This window comes from Taudactylus pleione, unplaced genomic scaffold (genome assembly GCF_031769625.1).
Source record: "Taudactylus pleione unplaced genomic scaffold, aTauple2 ptg000370l, whole genome shotgun sequence".
Taxonomy (NCBI): Eukaryota; Metazoa; Chordata; class Amphibia; order Anura; family Myobatrachidae; genus Taudactylus; species Taudactylus pleione.
This window is the reverse complement of record NW_028284771.1, coordinates 3,601,893-3,620,221: the sequence shown is the minus strand read 5'-3', so window position 1 is coordinate 3,620,221 and position 18,329 is coordinate 3,601,893. Positions and strand designations below refer to the sequence as shown.

The 18,329-nt window shown below is 43.6% G+C and overlaps 1 protein-coding gene across 2 annotated transcripts in view; it reads left to right on the top strand.

The window, feature by feature from the left end:
- The window catches only part of LOC148508350 (uncharacterized), a 161,654-nt gene that overhangs the window by 9,552 nt on the left and 133,773 nt on the right, over positions 1–18,329 (top strand). For both annotated transcript variants that reach the window (XM_088444660.1, XM_088444659.1), the window contains one exon: positions 17,746–17,898. In XM_088444660.1, the coding sequence (XP_088300786.1) occupies positions 17,815–17,898 (84 nt within the window). In that variant the 5' untranslated portion in view covers positions 17,746–17,814. The remainder of the gene's footprint in view (positions 1–17,745; positions 17,899–18,329) is intronic.

The following is an 18,329-nucleotide window of genomic DNA, read 5'->3' as shown; positions in this document are numbered from 1 at the left end:
TTCGCTCTAGGCGGGTCTGGATTGGGGCCTCCTCCTTTTTTCTTTGCAGGTGTGGAATCGCACTTCCATTTTTCTTTCAGAGTCAGATTGTTCTGTTGCCTGATGTACGGACTTTTATTCAAGGAGTTCTACTTTTACAGCCCCCGTTTGTTCCTCCAATGGCAGCTTGGCACTAGTCTTTTAGGCCTAGGGCTCTTCAGTCATCGTCCTTTGAGCCTTTGCCCTCGGTAGACATTTGTTAGTTTACATGGAAATATGTCTTCCTACCAGCTATTACGTCAAACCGGCGGGTGTCAGTCTTGGGCACGCAATCCTGTCGCTCCCCATTTCTGTTTTTTCACTTGGACCGGGTAATTTTTCAAAGTCGCTTAGGCTACATTCCTAGGGTAGTCTCTAAGTTTCCTATCACTCTGGAAATCGGGGTCCCTGTTTTTCGGGCACCTGAATGATTTACAGAGGAGGCCTCTTTGGACGTTGTGTGTGCCCTCCGGTCCTTGGTCCATAGAACACGGGAACTCCGTAGGACGGGTTTCTATTTTGTCCTCTACGACTTTCACAGACGGGGCTGGCTGCTGTCAAGGCGAACTTTGGCCAGTTGGCTCCATTTGACTATCCATCACGCTTACTGTGACGGACCTTCCTGTTCCATCTGTAGTGATTGCTCATTCCACCTGATTAGTGGGTACTAATCGGGCAGCTCGCCAGAGTGTTTCGGCTGAGCAACTCCATGGGGCGGTCCCGTGGTTGTTCGCCCTTACATTCCTAAGATTCTATTTATTTGACACCTCCCGGAATTCACAGGGGACACAGGGCGCCCACCCTGATGCTCCGGGCTGGCTGGCTTTTTACTCTGCTTCCAGTCGTCCTTTTGGCGTTTCTGGGTGTTGGGACCTGTGTGTGTATGTTGGTCTTCCTTCTCTTCTTTCTCACTCCTACCTTGTGCTTGCTAACTAAACTGGCCTGTCTGGGGGTGGGGTGTAGGGGTGGAGGAGCTGGGGCTGCTGGGAGAAAAAGTTTAACTAGTTGGTGCCAGGACTCCTCCTTCTCCAGCCTATACTATGGATTCCGAAGAAAATGATTTAATCTGGTAAAACCATAAATCTCTTTTTCACTTGTGTGGTAATGGAACCTGTAATTATTTTAGAGTACACTTGAGAGAATACATGCATTGCTACCATGAAGTGTCATTAATGGCTCATGGTTGAGGAGTCTCTTTATGAAGCTGAGATAATCCCTTTCCCTGGGGAAAATGACAACCAAATTGCTTCTCTCAGCTTCTCATATCTTACTGCAGAAAAAATCATTCATTCTTTGCGGTATCTCTCATTGTGCCCCTTACCGCCATCCGCAAAAGACCTTTTTGCACTTATTATACTGATCAGTGGGGATGGGTGTAGCAGAAGCATGTACAATATATTGTAACCTTTCCCTGGCAGCGTTAGGGCATGTAAGAAAGCGTGCATGACCATCGAAGGCCCCTAATAACCCAGAGATCCAATAATAGGATTGCCTTATTATAGGGAAATCCCTCAGTAGATTTGAATATTTTCAAAATAGCTGTCTGCACCCCTGCCACCAGGGACTCTGTGTAGACTAGGGGGTATATTTACTAAGGTGTGGGTTTTTAGAAGTGGTGTTGTTGCCCATAGCAACCGATCAGATTCTAGCTATTATCTTATAGAAGGTGCTAGATAAATGTTAAGTAGAATCTGATTGGTTGCTTTGGGCAACATCTCCACTTCTAAAAACCTGCACTTTAGTAAATATACCCATAAGTAACCCACTTTGTGTAACGTTTTTCCACCCTGTTTTCGATATTTGTAAGAGTGATTCTCCTCTTGACGTATAACACTTTGAGCAAGTCTGTTTTGACCCAATTCCTGAAAAGGAGACGTCTTCTGTGTCCATTTACATAAAATAACCTTTTGTGCCACTGTCAAAATTTCTATTAAAACAGGGACAATGGCCCTGATTCAGAGCCGGACGCTATTTGCGGTCGTTCGTTCTGAAAAAAGGGGTGGCTATTCAAATGAACCGTTCGCTCTTTGCGGCCTGTTCACGCCTCTAGGTCTGAACGAGCGAACAAAACTTGCGGTCGTTTTTTTTGAAACTACGCCCCCTGGCCGCTCGCATCCTACGTCATGTCCACTATTTATTAGATTAATCGAGTACATCGACCAGCGTATGAACTGCTCGCTATTCTTGTGGTTGGTTTTTCCTACTGCAATCTTACGAGCAGTTCTGACTATAAAATAACCCAGTGACGTGGTCAATAACGCTGCTGTATTAATTATGCACACCCATAAAACGCCCGTTTTGACTTTTAAGCACGCCTGCGTTCGGATCTCCACTCCCCGTTTTCAAGCACCTTCCCCTGTTACCACCCACATACGCCTCCTCCTGTCACTCAAAATAGCAGGCATTCGCTATTTAGCGAACAAACGATTTTCGGCCGCACTGACTGGTTCGCGCATGCGTATTACGATCCGTACGCATGCGCAGTTGGGCAAACATCGCTCGGAACGAACGAGCGGCCGCTTACGAGCGGCTCTGAATCAGGCCCAATGTTCTAGTGGCAGGTGTGATATACTCAATAAAATTATCAAAGTTACAGCAGAGCATGGAGTACTGAGGGCACTGCTAAACACAGATTCCCGATGTTTGGGAATCTGTGCCGGCGCCAGACCCGTTTTGCACATGTGGAGAACGGGTCTGCGAGGCCGCCGCAAACTGTCAGCAGACTGTCAGTGATTGGAAGTCTGCTGCCGTTTGTGGGCTGGGAGGGGGCGGCGATGCCCTCCGTTTCCTGAAAGGAGGCGAGTCACCTCCGTTGCTGGGGAGGGAAGAAACCAGGATCTCCGTCAGCTGAGGGAGATTTCCTGGCCTTTTCCCCTAAACTGCAGCGGCAGGCTGCGGGACGCCATGGGTCACCGCAGCCGGCTAATGGTACGCAGATTAACCGATGCTGCATTGAACAACGCAGCTCGGTTAAGTAATGCACAGGAGGCGTGATGCCTCCTGCTACATTACCATATCTGCAAGGATCGCAATTGCAAAGCTATCTGTGTGCATACATCATATATCTATAGCCTGCGTGCAGCTTTGCAATTACTATCCTTGCAGAATCAGGCCTTGAGTCTCCTATTTAATGTGCCATTTTTAAGAGTTTATTCTAATTATTATTTATATTAATTAATATTAAGAATTTTAATTTCTAAAGTGGTTTTGTTTATATCATATTCCACCCGATGGTCCAATTTTATATTGTATTATAGTACTTTTTTCTACACTTACATTTATTATTTGGAGTTTCCTATTTTAATTGCTGATATTTTAGTTTGTGTTTTTTTTTTATTGTAGAAAGCTATCAATACTTTGGTTTGAGTTACATTGGCTGTGGATTCAGGGCCTGATTCAGGTTGGGTCGCAAGGCTGCGTTCGCACGCAGCCAGCTGATGTTTGCATTCTGCGCATGCGTATAAGACGCAGTGCGTGTGCGCGAACCGGCCACAGCGATCGGGAAGCGATCGCAGTGAGCAAGCAGAGTCCTCACCCAGTGATTTACAGGAAGTGACCGTTTGAGGGTGGTGACGGGGGGTGGTCAGAGAAACGCAGGCGTGCCTGGGCATTTAAACACCGTTACAGGGGCGTGCATAATTAAGCCCCCTGCGATAGCGTACACTGGCAGAAGTCTAGATGGCGACAGGAAGTTTTAGCAGTTTCTGCGATAGGGTCAGGTCAACCACAACTGTGCGGATGGTGCCGATGTTACCGATGTTTTTGCTGACTTACGGATGCATGTCATCAGAAGTGGGCGGCTTTATACAGTGGTAGGCGTCTTGGGATAGTGCTGCGGTTGCCGTGCGATTACTTTAATTAGCAGATTTTCGCAGCGAGCAGGGTGCGTGCGAACGCAGCCTTGGAAACCAACCTGTATCAGGCCCTCAGTCAGAATAATGTCATGTATATTTCTACTTGAAAGTGCACTAAAATGTTATTAGTTGCCACCCCCTTTACAATGCCAGCACCGGTAGTGGCGGACCTATAATGGGTGCAGTGTGTGCGGGGCACGCGGCCCCCCGGGTCCAGGGGGGCCCCGCACCGCACACCCTGCACCCATATTGGTTTAAACTTACTGTCCGTGGTCCCGCACAGGGTGTCAGCTCTGCTCAGAACACTGGGAAATGGCCGCCGCGGCCAGTTTTCCAGTATTCTGCTCATGCGCAGCAGACTCCGGGCACAAGAGTGTGCCCGGAGTCTACTAATGCTCCAGTGGCTGGCCAGCCGCGTCAGTCGGCTGTCGGCCACCGGTGAGAGAGGAGGGAGCCCCGCACGGGGAGTGCACACGGGCCCCCTCCTCTCTTAAGACGCCCCTGAGCACTGGTCAATGTTTTCAGATGGTGGTATATAGCGGGAGGACTGTACAAGTGTCCTGGTATATAGTTTAACTCATACTGCACAGTACAATCTAATTGTCAGCTTCCCAGTTACTATGTCAAAGAAAAAACAAAACAACCCACTGAGCAACGAAGCCTGTACTGTACATTTACTTTTATAAATAATAGATGAAATCGCGTCACTGCAAATACATATTTAAAGATCTATAGGGATGAGATAGTGTTCAACCTAGCACCCTGCACCTGTCACAACCCGTACTTGTACCTCTTTCCTGCCTTGGGTGTCGCTCTCTGCTCTGGTGCTTCTAGCATACTCTGGTCTGTATTTCAGCAGTTTGTTGCATCAGCTGAGTGTGCTAGAAGCAACAGAGCAGAGAGCGCCACCTCAGGAAGGAAAGAGGAACTGCACGGGTTGTGACAGGTGCAGGGTGCTAGAATGAACACTGAGACTATCTCTTTAAACATTTGAGAAGAAAAACAGCTGTTAGTAAAGGGTGAATTATTAATAAATCATAGACAACAAAGACAAAAAAATATAAACCTGAAAACCCCAATTCATTTGCATGGGTAAATTTCACCAAAACATAGAAGACAGAATTGTACACAAACGTAAATGTAATATTTTGCTGTCTATTATGAGTATGCTGCAGACATGAAATGCAACCAACTCTGCATAGATAGCAAATGCGCCTCCCTCCCCATGCAAGTAACAGGACCAGATGCGTCAGAAATATGTCAGGAGGTGTGGCTTGAAGCATGTGAGATGCTAATAGAACAATAGCGTTCCCGCTAGACTGCGGGCTTGGCAGGGAGCCTCTGCGCTCCCGAAAAAGGGGACATCGTCGGCCGGGGAGGGGGCATGTCCTTGTGACATGCCTCCAGTTTGTCACACTTGGGGGCATGCAAAGTAATTACGGAGGTGCTGGGCTTCCCCCAAGCTCTCCCTTCATGGTGAATAGATGCTATGATTTAGATGAATCTATTCACCCGACAGTGATCGTTCACCGCAACTTTTCCCACTCCTGTCCACTGCGGCCTGTGGGTGGGGAAGGCTCAGGGCAGCCAGTTTTAGCGGGGTGCTGCTAAAAGGGCAGGGTGCATTTTACCCTTTTGAAAGCGGGCAGGCGCGGCGCCCCGTTAAAACAGCCTTGCGGGAAAACGAGAACAAGGCACAAATGTAAACTATTACAGGTTCAGTCTCCCATATACAAGTATTCCGAAATACAGAATTTTTTTAGCATGACTGAGATAGTGACACCTTTGCTTTCTGATGGTTCAATGTACCCAAACTTTGTTTTAATGCACAAACTTATTAAAAAATATTGTATAAACTTATCTTCAGGCTGGATATGAAACATTAATTTAGTGTATGTATGTACGCAAACTTTGCTGCACAAAATTATTAAAAATATTGTATAAAATTACCTGCTGTGTATACAAGGTGTATATGAAACATAAATGCATTCTGTGCTTAGACCTGGGCCCCATTCCCAAGATACCTCATTATGGTATGCAAATATTCCAAAATACGTAAAAATCCAATTTCCAGAATACTTCTGGTCCCAAGCATGTTGGACATGGGAGACTCAACCTGTATTTTTAATTACATATAGCACTAATTCACATGTGAACTACTTTAACCTTCCTAATCGGAGTTCTTTTTCTTACTGAAATGTATAAAATTATTATTCTGTACAATGTAATCTTGTATTTAAATTACAGTTGCAGCTCTTTAACTTCATTTGCGTTAATGGTTGGGACATAAGCTGGCCATACACCTGAAGATTATCTTTCTAACTTAGAACGAAAATCTGGTAATTCACAAGAGCAAATGCCAATCTACCATCTGCTCCTAAGCATCGGGAAAAGGACAAGAACGGTTGTTCAGACAAGTTGGTTAACTGCAATGAATTTAAACAATTTGTCTGAACAACTGATTGAATCCGTTTTTCAGTGTTTGGGAGCAAATGGTCCATGGTCCGATAAATGACCAGATTTTTGTTCCAGCCAGCCAACTAGTCTTTAGGTGTTTAGGTGTTTCAGCTCTAGACACATTCAAAAAATCCGATGCAGCTATCTGCAATCATCATCAGCTCACAGCTTTCACCAAGATTTGAATACCTGCAAGTTCAGTCCCTACAAATAGACTGAAATGCATGTTTAGGTGGCCATCTTAGCTGCAATTCACGTCAGCACGCCATTCCTGTACTTCATACTCTCCTACTTTTATCTTTTCTCAGGGAGAAGCCTGGAGAGGAAATGTAGCCGGCTACTTCATTAGGCCACACCCCTGACATTTGCGGGTCTGTAGGGAGAAGGCAGGCTTTAGACCCTCCCCCTCCATACAGACCACAATTCCCTGTGGTGTTATTTCTCCATCTTGCCCATTACACTAGGAAGTGGGCGGGATGCTGGAGTTGTGGCCACTCCTCCGGGGGTGCAGGTGAATGCTTAAAAAATCGTGAGCATCTCACAGCTTCTGGGAGAGTAGTCAGGTATGCTGTATTTTGGCCTCTGCACACCCCCTCCAATCTCTGACCCGGACCTCTGTTTTAGGGAGTCACAAGTACAAGTTACCTGGAAAGTACAAGTTGCATGCAAACAAAAAACCCACCCCAGCTAGTTACAGTAAAAAAATATCTGCAATTTATATTTGCGTCCAACTCTGAATGAGGTCCAGGGTGGGCAGTTCTGTAACACATGCCTGAGCTGTGTGCAAAAAAATCCTTAGCAGTAAAAGCTTTATAATTAGGACAATTATATAATATGTAGGCAATGTGACCAATAAGTTATACCCGCTATGTGTTTCTTCATATAATGCACTTCACGTAATACTTAGTTTTATTAGGCAATTTCAAATCCACCCTAACCTCTATACTTCATTTCATTTACAAAGTTTCTGAAAACTCTTTGACTAAATGGCATAATGACGTTTGACGTTTTTTCTTCATTTGGATAGCAATTATGTAGTTCACTGAAATGGATTCCTGGAAGAAGGAAAAATATAGTAATAAAAAAAACACATTTGCCTTCTCATTTCCAGGAATCATTTGCTGCACAAACAAGTGGATGCTATAAACTATTTTCAAGTTCACACATTTAGCATCATAGACAACTGAGTGGAAATCTTACAGTGAATAACTTTACTATATAACAATCTCAGTCTGTCAGTGTAAAGTAGTTAGCCTTGGATTCCGTTACTACCTGCACCCTAACCCTAATTCCCGCGGGGGTCCCTAAATAACCCCCCCTCCCCGCGGCTGAGCGCTAACACTGCTCGGATTACCTTCGTTCAGGAAGCCGTCAGTCTAGATTTCAACGCTGGGATTTAGACAGACAGCCTCCCGGCCGTTGGCATTTTGACTGTATCCCGTTCGCCACTTCATACAAGCTGGCTGTAGAATTCATGTGCAGTTGTAAATAGTTATTGTCCCATCACAATGGTTTGAGAATGTAGAGGCACCTGATATAGCTGGCTGCTTGTTATTATAGATACATTTAGTAGTTTATGCATCATTTACTGCCTGGAAGCCATTTTATTTATTCTAAACCATTTTATTCTAAACCATTTTAAACCATTTTATTTGCATTGCAGTATACACTACATTAAATATTGGTAACCGTGCACATTTTACTTTTAATGCCAATGCTCTAACTAAATATTTTTTTAATTTCTGAATCATTTAAAATGTATGATGTGTCTTAGAGATGTTGTCTTTTGTGTAAATGTATGGGAGGTGCAGAGGAAGCTTCAGACTTTATTTGATAATTTTTTTATGGTTCTGGGCACAGTGTAAACGAGACATATTCAGGTTCTGCAGTATGTAAACAACTATGTTTTTTCTGGTTCACCGATATGTTTAACTAGTGGATGAAATCTCATTTATATATGTATAATGCATGCAGGTTCAGACGCGAGTTTTTATAAGATCCTGAAAAAAGTATTTGTGTTAGTGCATCAATACCAGGCAGGTGTGCAGAACAGGATGGCGCATAACTGACCGACTTTATAAAAATGGCTGCATATCAATCAGTTTGTCATAATTATATATCTTATTGTAAATGGCAATGTTGATCCTTTACTGTGTAGACTCAAGCTGGGCACACACTGATAGATATGTCGCCGGTCGTTTAAACGTGCGATATATCTATAGTGCTTAGCCGGGTGTGTACAGCGGATATATGTCTGTGAACGACGTCGTTCATGGACATATTCGACCTGCTGTGCAGTACAGCAGATGGCCGATGTATTTCAAAGATATGTCGCCATTTGCTGGTGTGTACACATGCTGCGGGACCCGGCGGTGATTGACAACTCAACTGGGCGGGCGATTTAAATACCTGCCCATTTGAACTGTCAAGCCCGGCACACCGGACAGACGAATTGGTAAGTGTCTATACACTTACTAATCGTCAGATTGGTTGGCGGGTCGGTGTGTACCCAGCTTTAATCAAAAGTCCCAAATTAGCCCTAGGAAATCTCACTGAGCAGAAGTGTAAATGTTGCACTAAAAATGACACTTCCTAATCATTTGTATGGGTGTGGTATGTTAGGTCAACATGAGAATGTCAATGTGGTCGCAGTATCAACATTCATCATGTCTACACTGATGACATATCGACATGATAGAAAGTTGACCTAATGTCTCTGGTGGCCCAGTGGTAACTTACCTGCTCCTAACGGTTGCAATGGCTCCAGCGCAGCTTCCGGCAGTTCCATCACTTCCACCACAGACCACTGATCTTCCAGTATTGTTCCCCTTACCCTAATCCCTAACCTTCTCCCCCCGTAGCCTAACCCTACCGGTGGTGCCTAACCCTAAACGTCGGCATTCTGAGAATCTCACCATTTCACATGTTGAACATATTGAGGATGTCCACATTATGAATGTTGACCATGACCAGGTGACTGGATATTATTTTGAACCACATCATTCTTTACATTAGACCCTTATGGATTAATCGTGGTTAGACTGGCTTTTGCACATGTGGCACTGTGTGCTTGAAGTACGTGTAGAAATGTACTTAACTGTTAAAGTGCAACTGGAATAGGATCGGGGCGGGGGGATCGGATACAACTTACCTGGGCCGGGCCTCTCTTTGCACTTATCTGTATTAAGTGGCATAGGAGTTTGTTGAATATTCTGCAAAACTGCTAAGATGTGACGACTGGTCTTCCACATCAATATGTTAGTGTAGCGGGTAGACATTCAGCAGATCCAGCAGAAGTGCAGTGGCCATTGGTATCATTTTCACAATGTATGATCTGATTGACTTGTTTGCAGCTACAAGCTCCTAATGATTGGCTTCCTATTCCATTGCTGCTAGCTACAACTGCTTTGTGAGAGTGATAGTGGAAGGTACTTGTATTGAATTTATTACATGGAGAAACTTAGGTGGTGATTAAGACGGGGGAAGCAGTCGGGAAGTCGACGGACGGATTCCCGACCACCGGCTTCCCGTCTGTCTAATCCAGGCAAGAGTTAAATGTAATTTTACCTAAAATTTACGCCCGGCATCCCGATCAAAGGTAAGCTGGGCGCTGACAGGCGCGGGGGGGAGGGTTGGTTTAGGCAGTGGGGAAGGGGGGGTTAGGTTTAGACACTTAGAGGGGTGTTAGGGTTAGGCACCTGGGGGGAGGTTAGGGTTAGGCACCCCTAAGGGAGGGTTAGTGTTGGGGGGGGTTAAGTTAATTTATACTTACCTTTAGCGTAGTCGGGATCTTCATCTCTGCCGGGCTTCCGCTGCCGAGATTTGAACCGCCGGCCATAAATCATACCGATCCCTCAGACGGTATTGCTATCGCAGCTGCTAACATGGTAGCAGCTGCGATAGCACTATTATGGTAATGCAGCAGGAGACATCACGCCTCCTGCATGCATTACTGATCTGAGCTGCATGTACGCAGCATTGGATCATCTGTGACACCCTTGGCTGGCTGAATGACCATGGGGTCACTCAAGCCGACCGCCGCAGATACAAAAGAGACCATTAAATCTACGTCAGCTGACAGTTCCTGGCCTCTTCTCTCCCCCTCCCTGTCGTGGCCCCCTCCCTGCTCAGTCAATCACTGATAGTCTGCTGCCGCACTGCGTGCGCAGTCGCAGACCTGTACTGCACATGCACAGTACGAGTTATGCGCCTGTGCACAGCACTGGCCATCAGAGATGTGCGCTAACCATTGGGTTTGCGTGCATCCCTGAATCAGCCCCATAGTACTTGCAGTCGTGTAGTTAGTTTATAAGAGTAGGTTTGTAAAGCATTGCTGTTGGAGTCTTGAATGTATGCACAGGAATAACTTTCTAATGAAAACAACAGAATAACTAGATTTCTGGTTAAGTATAATGGCTGTATTAGGAACACTAGGAGTGCTGTATAACTATAGTGAAATGTGTAAAGCTTGGCGCCACCCCTCATGTCAAATCTAAATGAATATGTGCTCAGAATGTCGACATTGACTTAATGTCGACATTGTCAGGATATCGACATATGAATTTAGGGTTAGTTTGCAATTAGGGTTAACATTATTGTTACACTGGGGTTAGGCTGTGGTTAGAGTAAAGGCTAGGGAAGGTTTTCAGTGAACTGTAATGGTAAATCCCACTGTCAACATGCCAATTGCTAACATTTACTATGTCGATATTATGTCAGTGTCATCATTGTGAATGTTGACATGAGGACATTGTTAACCTGTCTACGTTCTGAATGTTGACAGAATATACCACACCCCTTGAATGCTGTACGGATCTCTCCTACTTCCTCCCTATTTCAAGGGTGAATCTGTCTGCTGCTGGCTCCATCATTAGCTTATAGCATTGTTCATTTTCTTCACTGAACTATAATAGCCAAAAGAGCAAAGTGTAGGGCAGATATCAACAAGTGGCCAAATCTGCTTTAAAACACGTTCCTTTGTTTTCAGTGTCTACCTTGGCAGCTTTCTAATGCCACTGTTACTGCCGCATGTGTTCTAGAACATGATGTGCACGTCTCCGTTGTCATTTTGTGATACCATTTGTACATTTTCATTGTGGGCTTTAAGGAGGAATGTATTAAACCTTAAAAAGCTGGGACAAGTGGAGAAGTTGCCCATAGCAACCACAAGCTTGCATTTATCTATTACTTTCTATAAATTGATAGGTAGAAGCTGATTGGCTGCTATGGGTAACTTCTACGCTCTTGATACTTTTTTCACTAAGTCAAATTATATAATTAAGTTTAATGTCTATATTAAAAAATTGTGCAAAATAACACCATGTATGCTACCATGACACATTATCACGTGTGGGTTCTGCCTTTCCTGATAATTACATTTTTAGCTGCTACAGCCTCAGCTGAGTTGTTAACATAAATAACTATTTAGGCCCAGGGTTCTCCAAGTGGAATATCACTACTTGAATGGTCTGACTCTTAGCACATCATTTACCTCTGAGGAGCTGAGTGCAGGTGCTCCAACCACTTGTCCTGTAGGGTCCTACAGATGTGTCCACATACATCTATCCTCCTTATGCTTTAAACATCCCTTCTAGTCGTGCCATGCCGTGTCGTGACTCAGTGCTGAGCGTCTTTACCTTCCAATGCGTCTTATTTGCATTGCGATGTGAATAGTTAGCACAATCAGCGTCTACTGATTAAAATTATATGCACTGTGTCTATGTTCTGTGAGCGACTGCCGGTGTAACTGCATGTGAAACACTACATTAAAGAGTCATAGGCTGTAACACTGTAACGTAGCATTTTGCATGCAGATACACCCGCAGTTGCGCACATTTGAAGGTAAAAAGTCGCACGAAAAGACACTCAGCGCTACCGAGTCACACTGACCTCCCACGTTATGTGTGACGCACAGAGGATAGATGTATGTTGACATATCTGTACACTGACACATCATCTACTGCTGAGGAGCGGCATGCAGGTGCTCCAACCACTTGTATCAGTGTCGGACCATGCAGGACAAGTGGTTGGAGCACCTGCACTCAGCTCCTCAGTGGTAGATGATGTGTCAGTGTCTGACCATGCAGGACAAGTGGTTGGAGCACCTGTACTCAGCTCCTCAGTGATAGATGATGTGGCAGTGTCGGACCATGCAGGACATCATCTATCACTGAGGAGCTGAGTGCAGGTGCTCCAACCACTTGTACTGCATGGTCCAACACTGACACATCATCTACCATTAAGGAGCTGAGTGCAGGTGCTCCAACTACTTGTCCTGCATGGTCCGACACTGACACATCATCTACCACTGAGGAGCTGAGTGCAGGTGCTCCAACCACTTGTCCTGTATGGTCAGACACTGACACATCATCTACCACTGAGGAGCTGAGTGCAGGTGCTCCAACCACTTGTACTGCATGGTCCGACATGGACACATCATCTACCGCTGAGAAGCTGAGTGCAGGTGCTCCAACCACTTGTCCTGTAAGGTCAGACACTGTCACAAAATTTCCAATGAGGAGCTGAGTGCAGGTGTCCTGTATGCTCTGAGACTGACACAACATTCGCCTCTGAAGAGCTGTGTGCAGGTGCTTCACAGGAACACGGATAGAAGGGGATTAATGTGCTGATGTTATGGTAGAGACCTGTGTCGGCTTGTGTTAATATGTTGGATATTGGTGGAAGGTAGAAAGTTAGAGTGGGTTATTAAAGTAGAAAGCACAGGTATATATATCAGAGGATGACCGCACATCGCTTCAGTCTGCGCATGTGCAGAACGGGTCCTGCAATCTCGCTCGCAGACCCCCAAAGCCACAGTATGATTGATGTTGCCTGGTTGCCGTGTCACCTCCGTTTTCTAGGAGGGACGAGGCCAGGGTCTGTGTTGGTGGACGCAGGTCCCTGGCCTCTTGTGTGACCAGACACCGGCCAGGCTGCTGGAAGCTTCAGCTCATGCAGCTAGACCAAAGGAGCAACCGGCCGCAAAGGTTGCAATGGTGATCACAGCCTGCGATGTCGGTTGCAGTGCTGGGATCGCAAATGCAGCAAGGAGGTGTCTGACACCTTCTCCTGCATTTGCATTTGAGATGGACGGATTTGCACAACCTCTTGTGTGCGGCTCTGTAAAACCATCCATCTCTGAATCAGGCCCATAGTCATCTCCTGGGTGTAGCTACTCCCTCTCCAGTTGCCTCCTGTACTGGGGCCTGCTGGATGTTTTGGTGACAATCACAGAAACTACAAGTGTGTTTGCGCTGTTAATATACGTAGCTGTGGAAATCAACTTATTTCTTCTTCAGGGTCCATAGGCTCCACAGGGAGACCTTGGGGTGTAGGTGATGGGAACCAATCCGGGCACCACACAGTTAAAGCTTTCAGCTCCCAGAATGCATTACGTCCACCCTCCCTATACCCCACCCCCAGTTGGTAAAAGAGGCACCTCAGTTGGTAAAAAGCTGGAGGAGGATAAGAGAGAAGGAAGACTTGTACACTCAAGAATCACACTCACAGAGAAGGAGATGGGAAACCAGTGACCAGTACGATAGCCCGTATGGACCCTATGGACTTCGAAGAAAGAGAGTTAACAAAGGTAAGTTCTTACCATAACTCTCATTTTCTTCTTTAGGGTCCATAGGAGACCTTGGGGATGTCCCAAAGCAGCCCTTTTAAGGGTGGGGACGCTCCTGCGCTGAGAGGAGAATCCGGTGCCCAAAGGAAGCATCCTGAGAGGCGAAGGTATCAAACGCATAGAACCTTAAGAAGGTCAGGACAGAAGACCACGGCGAGCTGCCAACGAACGACCCACAGACCGAGTAGAATGAGCCTTAACAGAAGTTGGAACAGGCCGGCCTGCCTGCGTGTCAGTCTCTGAGATAGTCATAGGAAGCCATCTAGCCAATGTTTGTTTATTAGGCTGGCCATCCCTTCTTGTGAAATCCATAGAGCACAAACAAGGAGTCTGATTTCCGAAGAGAACTGGTACGGTCCACATAAATCCTGAGGGCGCGGACCACATCCAAGGAGGCCTCACATGCCGAGAGCTCTGGTGATAGAAAGGCCGGTACTATAAATTCCTGATTAATATGGAAACTAGAAACAACCTTAGGAAGGACCTTCGGGCTCGAGTCATACCCTAGTACCATAACTCTCATTGTTTATTTCAAAACCTGCTAAAATAAACAGCTCACAAGTGGACTCTAACAAATCGGTGCTACAAATTGTAGCCATACCTTATTGAAAATATTTAAATATGTTGGTATTGAGCACACCTCCTTTATAGCCATAGATTAGTATGTAAGCTGTCACAGGCAGAGCCTTCTTTCCTCACGTTCAGCCCTAGCACTATCTTCACGCCAGTGTTCCTTGTATCATCTAGTCCCATTCAGTGATTCCTTACTCTGTGTGCTTGCCCTTCGTTGTGTACAGGCTCATTGCATGCTCAACTGCCTTCCCCTGCTTGTGACTCACATTTGTTTGCCCATCAAGATGCAGTAAGTTATCCAACCCTCACCCTTGTCCACGTCCTACCTAGTTTATCTGTTTATTGCTCAGTGTCGTGTTTTTACTGTACCTATGATATGTTGTTATACTGTTACTTTGTATATTCCCTATATAGCACTGTAGTTTCTTAAAAAGAAAAGGTAATTATAATATTAATAAGGGAACCGAGGAATTTGCAGATGAAAAGTAAATCTTCAGTCCTTTTACAATTGAAAATTATTTTTTCAGGTTTCATATTCATTGTATATCCATCCACATGTGACTGAACACTTGTGATTTCATATATTGTTGTTTTGTAATTTGACTCCAATTTAATGGCTTCTAACAGATGATCCTGCTGCATACGGCCTAGGTCCTTGCATAATCCACCCTGTTAAATATATTTGGATTTCATTTAAATAATGCCCAGATGCAGTTTGCAGATTTCATTCCTCTTTGATTCCTTCCATTTGAATACCATTTTTTTCCCCTTCCTTTCATTTTTAATAAAGACAATCCAGTTTTGTTTGGACTCTAATTTGTTGCACATAACTAACTACCAAGTGCTATGATCTGTCAGATTGTGCCTCTTGTTTCATAAACAAAAGAACCAACAAAGCCCCAGCGACCCTCTTCTACCCCTAGCGCTGTACTTGCCTTTGCCAAGTGTACAGTTCAGTGTTCGGTCACCTGTATCTGTTGGTTTAGCACATTTTAAAATAGTTCTCAGCACCCTTCTTGTTCTCTGTAGCGTATTTTTAAGCTTCAAACATTGCCTGGCTCATTATTCCTAAAGAAGGTTAAGGCCTTCTTGTCAGACCGGAACTGCTCACTAATTAGAGTGCGGCACTTGGCACTGAACGTGTCGTGCTGGCAAGCTTTCCTACTGCGATCACTTCTATTCAAGTTCCCTTATTATAATTGTACAATGGGCATGAGTGTCAGTGAATAACCATTGCTTGGACACCGCATAAACCACTAAAAATCTCTATAATAATAATAAAAAAATAAATAAATTATATCTAATTTGTTATCAGTATGGATTTGACCACATAGCACATTAATAAACATTGTTCTCCATTAATTATAAATGCTTTTTGAGCAAAGGAATTACGTATTTTATCTGTATTAGAAGATAAGACATACATTGGTCTATCATTTTTTATGATCCAAAGCACATCACATTTTCAATAACTAATAAAATAAAACTAACATTCAAATAAATATTAAATATTATTTAAAAAATATATACAGTGTGTGTATATATGTGTGTGTGTGTGTATATATATATATATATATATGTGTGTGTGTGTGTGTGTGTATATATATATATATATTACTTACTGTGTGCTGACATTTTTCTGGGGAAAGTCTGTCCCACTTTCTGACCACTTACAGTTTGGTTGATTAAGTAAACCACCCAGCACATTAATACAGAGTTACCCTTATTCCCGGACGAAATATAAATGTGCCGAAAAAACAAAACTCTGTTCAGTTACCATGTGTTAAAGCACATTTTTGTACACAGCAAAAAGTTATTCGATAAGCTTATTTGTGAGAGTAGCTGAAGTAAATATATTTGCAATTTTTTTAAATTTATAGTTGATATTTCTGGAGAAATAACGCATGTCACACTGTTATGAAACATCTGGCGGCTTTACACAAAGTTCGTATTCGAGCATTCATTAAATTTGGAACAGTAACGTGCTGTCACTATCCAATTAGGGAAAGCTGACGCATGACTACCAGTGCACTGCCATTATTCACTGGATGCTAACAGCTAAAGTAAAAAATATTCAATCATCGATGCCAGGTTATTGTTAAAGAGAGTGATGTTATATATACTCTATATAAAACAGTCCTTTTGCCGGTACTCCCTATGCTTGCTGAAAACTTTGCACCCAGTGCCCTCCTATTACCTTAACCATATCTGAGAAGGAAACACTACAATAGCAGCATGGTGGCACGTCTTGTAATAAATCACAAAGCCGTACATTTGTTTAAAAACATTTAATCTTTTTTATTTATTTTTTTACGTAACCTGATGAAAGAACGTGAAATAGAGTTCCGAATCGTCGTTAAACAAATATACACCTTTGTGATTTATTACAAGATGCTCGGAGTGCCGCAGACCTGCTATTATATACATATATATATTACACACACACACACACACACACACACACACGAAAGAGAGACTAAAAGAACAGGATTTGCTGTCTCTGATGGTGTCTATTATAACATCAGCTTGGTGAGATATGGGGTATATTTGCTAAAGTGGATTTTTAGAAGCAGAGATGTTGCCCATAGCAACCAATCAGATTCTACTTAACATTTATCTAGCACCTTATAGAACATAATAGCTAGAATCTGATTGGTTGCTATGGGCAATATCTCCACTTCTAAAAACCACGCAATTTAGTAAATATACCCTATAGACTTAACCCACTCAAAACAACCATTTGTCCTCCTGTTGTAGCGCCATTTTTCCTCTGCCGCTTTCTGTTGCTATTTTACCGCTATGGTAAATTAACGACTATAGGGTCAATTGAGTGACATTCCAACTGCAAGTGCTAATACTCATTAACCACCGTATGCCAAACGTGATTGTATTTGATGTGCGGTATCATTGGTGCTTGATGCATTTCCAGTGGGTAATCAGCATTATTTTTCAATTGTTGATTTTGTAGATTCTAATAAGGCTCTGAAAACATCATATTATAAAGTTACCTCTTCTGTCTCACAATAACAAATGTTGCTTTTTCAATGCCTTTGGTGTTTCTCATGTAGAGCATGTAAGATACATAAGATCTGGGCTTACTTGATCGTCTTTTCATAGGAGATTATATTTTGACAGACTTGCTCTGAAATATTGGCAGTTGTTCTTGTTTCTAGTCTCTTGTTTTTACAGTCATGCACGTGTTTGTTTTTTTACCAGGCTGGAAAGCCTCTACCTAGGTCCACAGCAGGCACACACCTTTCCATTGGCCCAGGGAATCATGGAAAGATGTTATTAAAAGGAGATAGCCTGAATGAGCTCCAGTCACATGGTTCAAGTAGGAGGTCTTCAGGAAATGAGCATAAACTGGCGGTGAGTTTCCCAATGTGTTCCTGTATGTTTCCCAAAGATAATAAACTAATAGCAAAAAGTGTAATTCAGACCGAAAGAAATCCACTGTGCTAAAAGGGGCACTATTTAAAATAATTATATATCTAATGCACATTTTAGGTTTGTTTTAACTAGGGGTGGAAAAAATTAGGTAGGCAGAGTTTGGAGCCAGTCAGGATAAACTATGGGCTAGCTAACGTGTTTCTTTTCATGGAAACATTATCCAGGGGCAAAACCTGTTTGACAATACCTGTACAGCATTGTTATCAGTAGTAAACACTATTACCTATATGATTTTCATGGGAGTATCTTATAAATACATTTGCCAGAATATTACATGTGATTAATTATGTTTAGTGGATGTTTCTGTTCAAAACTCGTTCTCAGTAATTCCTTAGAGATTCTTATCCATA